The sequence below is a fragment of the Mastigoproctus giganteus genome, chromosome 2, assembly GCF_048544385.1.
Source record: "Mastigoproctus giganteus isolate SK-2022 chromosome 2, ASM4854438v1, whole genome shotgun sequence".
Taxonomy (NCBI): domain Eukaryota; kingdom Metazoa; phylum Arthropoda; class Arachnida; order Uropygi; family Thelyphonidae; genus Mastigoproctus; species Mastigoproctus giganteus.
This window is the reverse complement of record NC_143576.1, coordinates 253,468,876-253,481,100: the sequence shown is the minus strand read 5'-3', so window position 1 is coordinate 253,481,100 and position 12,225 is coordinate 253,468,876. Positions and strand designations below refer to the sequence as shown.

At 38.3% G+C, this 12,225-nt stretch overlaps 1 protein-coding gene across 6 annotated transcripts in view; it reads right to left on the bottom strand.

Annotated features, from left to right (window-relative positions):
- The window catches only part of HUWE1 (HECT, UBA and WWE domain containing E3 ubiquitin protein ligase 1), a 1,105,343-nt gene that overhangs the window by 1,033,816 nt on the left and 59,302 nt on the right, over positions 1-12,225 (bottom strand). For all 6 annotated transcript variants that reach the window (XM_090389849.1, XM_090389845.1, XM_090389850.1 and 3 more), the window contains exon 2: positions 10,395-10,498. In XM_090389849.1, the coding sequence (XP_090245975.1) occupies positions 10,395-10,439 (45 nt within the window). In that variant the 5' untranslated portion in view covers positions 10,440-10,498. The remainder of the gene's footprint in view (positions 1-10,394; positions 10,499-12,225) is intronic.

Here is a 12,225-nt window from a genome sequence, read left to right as displayed (position 1 = left end):
TTTGATTGGATACTATGATTAGTCACAAAGGATCTGGATGCAAAGAATAATTTTGATATGATATATTTGGATCTTAGAAAGGCTTTTGATACTGTTGAAAATGGAAGACTGCTGCACAAATTGGAGCAGTGTGGCATTGAAGGCAAATTTCTGCAATGGATAAAGGGATGGTTGAGTAGGAGAAGACAGAGTGGTAATCACTGGACACTGCTCTTCACTGACTAATGTTATTAGTGGAGTCCCTCAGGGTTCAGTGTTGGATCCATTATTATTTTCTGTATTCATTAATGATATTGATGATGGTATATCAGGCTTAATGTCCAAGTTTGCAGATGGTATGAAGATCGGCAGGGTTGTTAATGACACAATGACAGTACGCTCCTGGAACAGGACCTAGAAAAGTCGAGCAGATGGGCAGGCAACTGAGGTTTAACATTGACAAATGTAAAGTACTGTATATGGGAAGCAGTAACCCCAGAGTACCATATCAACTCTGTGGTACTACACTGACAGTGGTAGAGTAAAAAGGACCTGGGAGTAATTATGCAAGCAGATATGAAGTTTTCTGAGCAGTGAAGATGGTCTGCAAGAGTAGCTCATGGTGTCTTGTCAATGATATACAAGAATTTTTCTAGCAGGGATAAGGTGATTATTCTTTTGTATAAGGAAATGGTCAGGTCATACCTTGAGTAGTGTATACAGGTCTGGAGGCCTCATTTTAAGAAGGATGTAGAGCTGCTGGAACGAGTACAGAGAAGGGCAACAAGATTAGTGAATGGAACAATGGGTTGCTCATACGAAGAAAGGCTTAAGTTTTGCAAATTACAGTGTCTGGAAATTAGGCCCCTGCAAGGTGATCTGATTGAGGTGTATAAAGCCTTGAATGGTTTGAGCATGCTCAATGCTGATGGGATTCTTCCTCTTGCTCAGAATAATTGCCTGAGAGGGCAGAAATTCAAACTGAGGAAAGATAGTTTTAAGATAGATGTGTGGAAGTTTGCTTTTAGCAAGCGGCAGGGGGGGGGGGTGATTGCTAGAACAAACTTCCATCTGTCATTGTAGAAGTTGATAGCTTAAACAGATTCAAAGCAGAACTAGACAAAATTTGGAGAGAGAGAGAGTGGCTGTTGCTATATAAGCTTGCTTTTTTGCATCATGTGCCCTTGCTAATACATTTTCTTGTCTTCAGGAACAATACAGGGTTTATCTACAGTAGCACTCTTCCAATTACACTCATCTGCAGAATCACTCAATTTTTTCCAATATCTACAATTTTTGGTGTTCTTTTCTGTATGCATATTTATTTTATAATTCATCTGGCAATTATTTTATGCAATAAAATAAAAATACAAAAAAAATTGTAAGGTAGTCACTATTTTTTAAATTAGCTATACTGAGTTGTTTGTTGTTTGGTTTTTTTTTTTAGGAGCATTAGCAACTAGGGCCATATTGCTCCAGGATATGTCAGGGAATGACCACCGCATATCTGCGGTGGTCATTCCCTGACCTTTCCGCATCCTCCATATTTGGTGGTGACGGGCTCGAACCCCGGTCTAATCAAGAAGCGTGTGCTGCGCAGTGCTGCTCCTTCCCACCTGGCTATGGAGGCACCTATATACTGAGTTAAAGCTTCAAAATTTTAAAATAACTAATGCTATTTGGCCTTATTATGGAAGACTATCTTGTCTTTTCATTTGTTTTTGTAGCCACCAAATCTGTCATTCACCTAAAATATTAGACCCAGTTATGATACGACTGTTTCAGGACTTAGTCATCCCCTCAGACATCAAATGGCTTCTTTTAAATACAAATTAACCTTTTGGTGATACTATTTGTTTAAATTTGTACAATATGAAGGCAACTCATTGCAAAGGCAAAGTTTGTTCTGCTATCACTGAGAAGACCATATTGCATTAAACAGGGTCATCATGTCAGCTGATGTTGACCTACTTTGCCTTAAACACATTCCATTGCACTCATTTAGAGAGATTGATTTTGTTCTGCTCAAGGAGTGGAGGAATTTAAAGTACTCTTCAATCCAAGACTGTATTTAGCTGATCTCAGGATGAGAAATAATTAAAATTAAGTTGTTTATCATTAATTAGGCAATTTTAATGCTGCTGGCTGCAAAACACATGTAAGGACAGGGGAGACCTCCCAACTTCATATAACTGTAAAGTCTCTAGATTAATGTTATGAATTTTTTCAGCCTAATGCTAAAAACTTGATATTCATTAGTCAAACTAATAGAACTTGTTATTCAGGTGACACTCAAGTCAAGTGAACCAAATCTCAGCAAAATCCAGTCCTTCTGTGACAGCCAAATCCTCTACACTTCCACCTTCACGATGGTGGGATTGTTAGTAATCCTAGGTATAATCCCCATCAGTTAGTTCTTAAATAAGGCACCTAGTCAGGCTGGAGGTGACCATCCAGGACATAAACAGGAGTCACGGTGTAGCATCTGCACCACACGGAGGAATGCCACTCCTCTATGTTACCAGGCAATACTAGGTGGAAGATGACTCTCATCAACCAGTGCAATACCAACAGGTTGCTTATTAGAGGCCTGAAATAGTGGAACCCACATTTAGTCTCCAGAACAAAGTTCCAACAACCCTCATCCCTTCCATCTTTCAGTATGAGTGATGCCTTTTGAGGTTATGATAAACATCATGGCTAGATCCACCCTTCCTTACATTTTAGGATACAGCTCTAAAACTGTGTTCACAAGGCAGCTGCTAGATAGTCCACTAGACCGAACCTACTGGTAACTCCCTAGGAGGCTAATGCCCCTCGGATAAGCTAGAGTATTATCTTGCTGCCTCTACTCTTCCAGATAGTGACTGGTGTGCATAGGACATTGAGGCTATGTTATGTAAGGGAGCTGGGTATATTCTTGCCATGTGCACACCATATCCAAAACTTTCAGTACTTCATACATTGTCAACCTACTTTTTCTTACTACTGAACACATCATGAAACTAATAGAACACCTTTATTTGCAAAAAAAATCTGAACTTTCCAAACACATCCTTGTTCACTTCACAAATATGTGGTCTCAGTTCCAATCTCAGTGTTGTCCACTTAAGTATGCCAAACCCCCACATACTTTTTCTAACAATTCCAATTATCAGTTGATTCAACCACTGCTAATCTCAGTTGTCCTAATTACTCACTGTATTTCCTTTTGCTTCAAAGGTAGCATTTTTGCATCTGTCCACGCTGATATTCCCTGCCAAAGACAGTAATTTGGAATCTCCTCTTTTCGACCTTCTCTGGCTTAAAATCTCTCTGCCCCATTGTGTCAAATTCATCTATTCTAAAAATCTCAGAATCTCAACCATCAGGGTCCATGTGTCATTCTCCCAACTTCACTAATCATTTGGAACTCTTGTCTTCGTCTCTTTGAAACGACACTTTTTCCAGTCCAACTTTACGAACAGTGAGAGATAGTTTTTCTTGGTGATTTTAATGTTTGCAACTCCAGCTGGCTTCCATTTTCTAGTCACACGGATCCTGATGGTTGAGATTCTGAGATTTTTAGAATTACCAATGACCTTGTGCAAATTGTTCATTTACCTACCAGAATACCAGACAATCCCAATCACACAACCAACATTCGATCTTTTTCTCTCACACACACAATCCTTCTAAGTATACCATTGAGGTGAGTGCTCCTCTAGGCACCTCAGATCACAACTTGATGGTATTTTCTCCAATGGAGCCTTTCTCTAGTAGCCGTTCTCAACCTCATTGTTTGGCATTACAAGAATTCAAAGGGAGATGATCTGCAAGATTTCTTCTCCTCCTTAGTCGGATTATTATTTCAAATCTTCTGATGTCAACGTTTACTCAGATCATGTCAGTGAATTATTATTGTAGAAATAAAATCCTTTATTCAATGCTTCACCTTAAAATATCATTCTTTATATAAACCTTGGTTTTCCAATAAATGTGCTAAGGCAGTTTCAAGATAAGAATGATAAATATCGAAATTGGCTTGCATCAAAAACTCAAAATTCACTTTCTCCATACAAGAAAGCTTGCAAAAACTACAAAAGAGTTTCAGTTCAAACTAGATTTTGAACAAACTAAGAGAAGAAAACTTATTTCTTGTCCAAATGGTAGTCAAGCATGCTGGTCTCTTGCCAAAACTATTGGCCACAACTTTTGCCCATTTCTTTTCTCATCTCTGTCAAAAGCAGATGGTTCTACTGCCATCTCAGCTAAATATAAAACTGATCTGATAGCATTCCACTCTTCTTCTAACTCTTGTATTGATGATCTTGGTAAACCACCACTTACCATTCCCAGTACACTCCATTCAATGCCTACTGTAGTCTTCCATCAAAAGGATGTCAGAAGAATTTTGAACAGTCTTGATGCCAAGAAAGAACAAGGCCCTGAAGATATTTCTCCACTTGTTCTCAAAATCTGTGATCCCGAGCTTACTCCTGTTTGATGTCACCTTTTTACACTTTCTTATTCAAAAGTGTTTTCCCTTCTGCTTGGAAATTTGCTCATATCCAGCCATTCCTAAAAAGGGTAACAAATTCCTTCCATCCAACTGTCGGTCCAATTGCACTTTTACTGTTTTAAAGAAATAGAGAAATCTATCATCCATCAACTCAAACTATCTATAAATCTTCCATCTGATCATGATCACCAGAATGGATTCAGTCAGTGTCAATCCACTGGTGATTGACACTGACTCAAGCAGCTGCTCCTGACATTTCAAAGGCTTTTCATTGCTTTTGGCATGAGTCTTCAAAATAAGCTTCCGTCTTATGGTTTGCCAACTGTTTTCTGTACTTGGGTATCCAGTTTTCTCTCTGACCACTCACTGCAAGTGATGATAGATGGCTCTGTCTTCCAACTTCTCCACTATTGCAGGTTCTCCAAGGTTCAGTTCTTTCTCCCACTCTTTTCTTTTTGTATATTAATGACTTTTCTCCATTGACCAGAAATCCTATCCATGGTTTTGCTAATGACAGCACATTACATTCCACCTTGAAGCTGTTTGTACAGGTCCCGTACAAACAGCTTCAACTTCTCAAATCTCCGCTACCAATCCCTTAAATGTTGATCCCCGGGTAATTCTCCAGTGGGTCAAAGGTAACTTAGTCAATTTCAGTCCTAAAACTCAGTCCTGTCTTACATCTCACAAAAAGGTTTCCTCTGCTTATCTTCGATGACACTCAGATTTGTAGACAAACAAGATCACATATCTCTATTAGCGATTACTCTGACCCCTCCCTCCCCCTCTTTTCTCTTTCTCTCTCCATAAGCATATCACAAATTTCGCTTCCTCTGCATCTATAAACTGGGTTTTCTCTTTCACCATCAGTGTTACTTTTCTTCCAAACAGCTGCTCACACTGTACAAAGAGGAAATCTGCCCTACCATGGATTATTGTCCCCACAACTGGGGTAGTGCCCCAAAATCCTCTTTCAGAGTTCTGGATTCCATTCACAAGAGGGCAACCTGGTTAATTAATGGTCCATCTCTTAAAGTCTCTCTGCTCTGTCTCATAGATGTTCTGTTTCTGTTACTTGAATTTTCTATATTTACTTCAGCACTGTTATTTTGAATTGGTTTCTATAATTCCTGCTCTCTCTTCCAAACTATTCTGAACACATGCTGCAACCAGTCAGCATCCTTTTACTGTCCAACTTCAAGTTCACAGAGCCAACTTTTCTTCCTCCTCATTTATTCCTTCAAGTTCTGTTCTCTGAAAAACATCCCTCCATACATATTTTCTGAAAATTACATGTTAACAAGTACCATCTCCTCAACCTTCAACCTATGCATGGTACTAAGTGCTATAGGTTCTATTACGTCTCATGCTTGGGGTTTCATATAAAAAAAAATAGGGAATGAGAAACTGACTTAATCACTAATCTAAAATCAACTTTTAGATTAGTGATTAAGAGAACCATATTACCTAATAAATTTCAACAAAGATGTACAGTCAGTTCTGCTATAATGCACATTTTGGCAACGGGGAATTGCTCCGATGCAATTGATATATTAAGGAACAATGGAGGTATAATGCGATTTTCACATTGGCTCATGCGTGATTTCATCTGCGAGTAACATCAGGTGAACGCAAAATACGGCACCATGCTAAACATAGCAACCTGCGCAGCAATACAAGTTCACAAAGCTTAAAAAACGTCAAATATGGGGGAGCTATATTTCCCATTTACTGTACTTGAATTATACAGTAAATGAGTAAAAGTAGTTGCATAACTGTGGTCAGAGACACGCTGTTGTCATTCACTGTATTCACAAGATATTGTGCACCAACTCATGTTTTCAGGAGCTCACAGAACAATAAAAACAATTTGCAGTTCCCAGTTTATTGGGCTTTTCTGTTAGTGCAATCTAATTATAAACGGGTAGTAAACTCGATCTTATTGCATTTGTGATAATACGCTGGAATTCTGTGGGTTTTTAAGGTATTATGGTGAAATGTGTTTCCCGTTCCATGAAATCTTCAATCATATATAAAATGTAAATAAAATTTCAGAATCTTCTATTCATTTCTATTTTTTAAGCTTCCTATTTTTAACGCGTGAAAATGTTACTGTGTATCTCACTTGTGCAATTTGTGCGTGCCATGTCCTTCATTACTGATTGTTTATCTTTTTTCTTTTTTTACTACTTTAAATTTTACAAACCAAAAAAAAAAAGTCAGTGACAGAAATATTAATTAGTATGTATATATTACAGTGCTATATTTACTGTAATATTTATTTATTAGAAATTAAAGATGTTTAAACCTGTTAGCAATTTTATTTGCTTAAATTTTTTTAGTGTTTTTCTTACCACACTGAACATTTTTTTCTTCTTTTTTTGAGTGCTATCTTTCTTTATATCCCTATCTTTCCCCTAATAAGTCCTTATTATGGGAAAGATAGGGATAAATTCACTTTATAATGGTTTATAATGGTTGGAGCATTTAAGTATTTTTATGGCTTTGAGTAATAGTAACGGTAATAATAGTAAAAGTAATAGAGGCATGTGATACAAGATAATATCACATATAAAAAAAAAAAAACTTGCACAACCATTCCCTCCAGAATGGTTGTCCAGTTCCTCCTTGAATTTATTTAGGCTATCTACTTCCACAACGACTAATGGAAGTTTGTTCCAGCAATTAACCACCCGCTGGCTAAAAGCAAATTTCCATACATCTATTCTACAGCCATCTTTCCTCAATTTGAATTTATGCCCCCTTAGGTTCGTTGAAGTTGGGTAAATGGGCTGAGAAGTAGCAACTGAAGTTTAACATTGACAAATGCAAAGTACTGCATATGGGTAGCAATAACCAAAGAGAAATGTACCAACTGTGTGTAGTACTACACTAAGGGAAGTGGAAAGTGAAAAAGGCCTTGGGTAACTGTGCAGTAAAATATGAAGTTTGCTGAGCAGTGCAGACAGGTGGCCAGGGATGGTCATGGAGTCTTGTCAATGATATGCAGGAATTTTGCTAGCAAGGACAGGGAGGTGATTATCCCATTGTACAAGGCAATGATCACACCTAGAGTACTGGGTACAGGTCTAGAGGGCTCATTTTAGGAAGGGTGTAGAGTTGTTAGAATGAGTACAAAGAAGGGCAACAAGATTGGTGACAGGGAAAATGGGATGCTCTTACCAAGAAAGACTTAAGTTCTGCAAATTGCAGCACCTGGCAAGTAGTCAGCTGCAAGGTGATCTGATTGAGGTGTATAAGGCCTTGAATAGGTTGAGCAAGCTAAATGCTGATGGGATTCTTCTTCTTGCTTAGATTAAGGACCTGATGGGGCATAGAGTCAAATTAAGGAAAGACAGTTGTAGAATAGATGTGCAGAAATTTGCCTTTAGCCAGCGGGTGGTTGATTTCATCTTTTGTGTGGAAGTTGATAGCCTAAATAAATTTAAGGCTGAGCTGGACAGGCATTTGCAACGAATGGAGGGGTGAAATGGAAATTTTTTTTTTTTTTTTGGCTGATGCTGCATAAGCTTGCTTTCTTGCATTATATGCCTCTACTAATAATAATGCTAATTTAAGCAAACGGAAGAATCCCATCAGAATTCAGTGCCTTATACACCTCAATCAGATCAACTTGCATATGCCTAATGTCGAGCCACTGCAGAACTTAAACCTCTCTTGGTAAGAGGACCCCTTCACTCCTTTCACCAATCTTGTTGCCCTTCACTGTACATGTTTGTTATTTGGTTTTTAGGAGCATTAGCAACTAAGGCCATATTGCTCCGGGGATATGCGGTGGTCATTCCCTGACCTTTCCGCATCCTCCGTAATTGGTGGTTGTTCTTTTGGTTTTTAGGAGCATTAGCAACTAAGGCCATATTGCTCCGAGAATATGCGGTGGTCAATCCCTGACCTTTCCGCATCCTCCATGTTTGGTGGTGACGGGCTTGAACCCCGGTGTAATCAAGAAGCGTGTGCTACGCACTGCTGCTCCTTCCCACCTGGCTACAGAGGCGCCTCCGTATTTGGTGGTCACGGGCTCGAACCCCGGTCTAATCAAGAAGCGTGTGCTACGTACTGCTGCTCCTGCTCACCTGGCTACGGAGGCGCCCACTGTACATGCTCAAACAAATCTACATCCTTCCTAAAATGAGGCCTCCAGACCTGTACACAGCACTTAAGGCATGGCCTGACCATTCCCTTATACAAAGGGATAATCGCCTTTTCCCTGCTAGCAAAATTCCTGTACAATATAATTTTAAGTATTTTTCACCAACCGTATGTTGAAATGACAAAATAAAACGAAAGCCAAAATTTTGATAACTTTATAATTAAGCTTACAATAAATTACTATTTACAGTGGATATAAAACAAACAATTAAATATCATAAAATACAATGAAATATACCAGGTTAAAAGCAATAAAATATCTGAAGCTTTCGAAGACTCCACCTTCTTTCAGAACACTTTTTTTTTATAACTTTACAGTGCAACTTTAAATACCTGCAGGTTCACAGCACATGTCACATGATGCGATGGCACGTGCACTGTTCTCGTGCTTGTCGGAACCGGAACTGGCTCGTGAGCACATCAGGTGGAATTGTTCATCGCCTCTAAGGATCACTGCCTCAAAGAGGGGATGGATATGCATACCCCTGTCTCTATTAATATTGTTCTCAATGGAACTAATCAGCAAGCTCTCAAGCCACTTGTGGTCCCAAAACCTATGCGCCCGGTCAATGATAACTGCTTCGTCCGGGGAGATATGGTGCTGCTTCTCCCAAAAGTGTTCGGCCACGGCAGATTTTCCATAGTCCGCCTTTGTGTGCTCCCCAAGACGATCCTTGAGACGCTGCTTTGTTTCCCCCACAATCCGGGCACTTAATGCTATAGATGACCCCTATTGTATTTTTCATTTGAAATGGGGTCTTTCACCTGTGACACGACTCTGTGCAGCTTCTGACCTGGAAGCTGCACACAGCACATCTGTTAGTTTCGTAAAACCCTAGCTATACGCTCGGTTAAAACCCGGATAATAGGAAATGTATGCGGTGGTTATCGGCGTAAAAGACTCACCTCTCCTCTGTAAGGTGAGATTTAAGTAGTAAAACAGATATTTTGGGGGCAGGGAAGGTGCACATGAGATATGGGTTAATCTATAGTCAATATTTGGTACAAAACTAGTAGAGATTTCTATGGGAAGAGGGAGAGCTGGGCTGTCAAATCAGAATTGATCCTAAAACCTTGCCAGAAACTAAAAGAACATTCTGAAAAAGTGGTGTTAATTTGTTGATTTGACTTTTCTTTATTAAGTAATACCCAAACACCTGAAAGTATACTTAAACTTTTTGAACTCAATTTTATGGGGGGGGTGATGCTGAATTTCTGTTAGTCTGATATTAATGAAATTTGAGATGGCTCAACAGGGCTTCTAAAAGACCTAAATATAAAATTTCATGAAATCCATTTGCTAGGGGTTGGAGCTGTTATATGCAGACAGATAAATGAACACAGTGAAGACAAAAGGCATTTTACACATTTTCACACATGCCTAAAATGTAGACAATCTGGCATTGGTCAGTCTCATGGATGCAGTATTGTACACAATTACCATTAGTAGTAATTTTGATCCACGTTATGCTCCAAAATTCAGAAAGGAATTAGAAGCAAAAGGTGGAAGCCTCCTGTGTTTACATAATACCAATAAGTTTTCCACATACATTTTCTTTCTACTTGCTATGTGATTCCTTATTTTTTTGCTTTCAATTAAGCAAGTCTCTTCCTTCTTACAAAATTTGACTTTTGTTGATCATTAATATTCCAATGGAGATAGTCACTTGATGGAAAATAATCTTTATCAATTATTGAATATACACAATTATAGCAATAAGTAAGAGAACAAAAATTTACTCACCACTTCAGAGGAACTTTTTTTCAGTTTACTTCGATCTATCTTCATACTGTTAACTTTGAAATTCTTACAAACCCTACGTTAACAAGAACCCCATTCTCAAGAGTCTGAAAAAATTAAAATTATTTTACACACTAAATTATACAAATGAAAAAAGAAAACAGGTAAGAGAAAAAAATAAATCTATAACATGTATCTGTAAATACATTTATGAATAAAAGGAATGTAGTGAATACTAATTGTTTCCACCTATATTTCCAAAATTTCAGATTACAAAATGAAGAATCTCAATGTGAGCAGGAATTGTTTCTCTCTGTGAAATCAGCTACTAATTAGGATTGAACGCAATAGCAGAAGCCTGTGTTATTTATTACACAATATATAAAGCATTTAATATACATGAACAGTAAGGCTGGTGTCAAATTCAAAGAATTTGGTGGGCTATATACTTTGAATAAGTAATACTTTCCCAATAGAGTTTGTTATTTGGTTTTTAGGAGCATTAGCAACTAAGGCCATATTGCTCCGGGAATATACAGTGGTCATTCCCTGACCTTTCCACATCCTCCATATTTGGTGGTGATGGGCTCGAACCCCAGTCTAATCAAGAAGCGTGTGCTACGCACTGCTGCTCCTTCCCACCTGGCTACGGAGGCACCTGCCCCCAATAGAGAAGACTATTGTTACTTATTCTCAGTAGCCACCACCCAGACGGCCATTTCAGGGCTATGTGGCCCTTCATCAATGGGTGGGTAGGTACGCTGATGGTATAACAGCTGACAACCCAGTTGTGAAATTAAGTCCACAATATGAAAGATACCAAATGGTGTTTGATACTTAATTTTAAAAAAATTCAGGACCAAAGCCTCAGACTGCAGGGAAAATTTGCTCATATAAATTAGGGCAAATGCATTATGTCTACACACAGTAAATTAACCAAAGTTATTACAGAAATGAAGATGCCAATATAAATAACTTTTAATTAACCATGTATATGATGCATTTGGACTAATGTCTGTAAAGTTTCCGCAGTCTAAGGCTTTTTGCCCTGAATTTTTATTAAGAAAGAAAGGGATTTAATGAATGATGAGTAATAGTCTAGTGCAGTGTTTCTCAACCTTTTCGTTGTTGTGGCACACTTTTAAAGATGCAAAAATTTTGCGGCACAATATAATCACTATTATACTCATATTATATGAGTATAGTGATTGTATTGGAGTATAATATATATAGGAGTATAAAATTCTAAAGCAGAGCAATAAACAGATAATAAATATATATATATATAATACCATACTAGGGGGCTTTGCCCACGCTTTTCTAGGTAAAATAAAAAAGTATACGGAGTAAGTCAAATCTTTTCTATGTAAAAGACACCTGTCGATATCTAATCAGGAAATGATTAGATATCGACTATGTAATTATTTACCTGTGCATTTGTAGTGCACGGCATTCTTTATCCAATAAATATCACAGTAAAAACTCCAGAACAGAGTACACCCTCCAACATGGCAGCAAGCAAAACAGTGGGAAAGCAGCAATTGACAAGTTGACTCCCATATTTCGACAAACGGATAGGAACAAAACAGTGATGGGCAGATGACACAGCTTTCCCCGCCCACTGTCCTAGGTTGATATGCCTAGGGTGTTTTTCCCCACTTTTGCCACTGTTTTTAAATCAGAAACTCATTTTCCCATTTTAAAACAGCAGGATGGAGGGATAAACATTCTACCTAAGCCAAGCCCCCTTCCTTGATGACAAAACAATCAGAAAAGGGAGGTGATTTCACCTGTTAGTTATCACCATCTTCCTCGCTTTCATCTAAGTACCTGC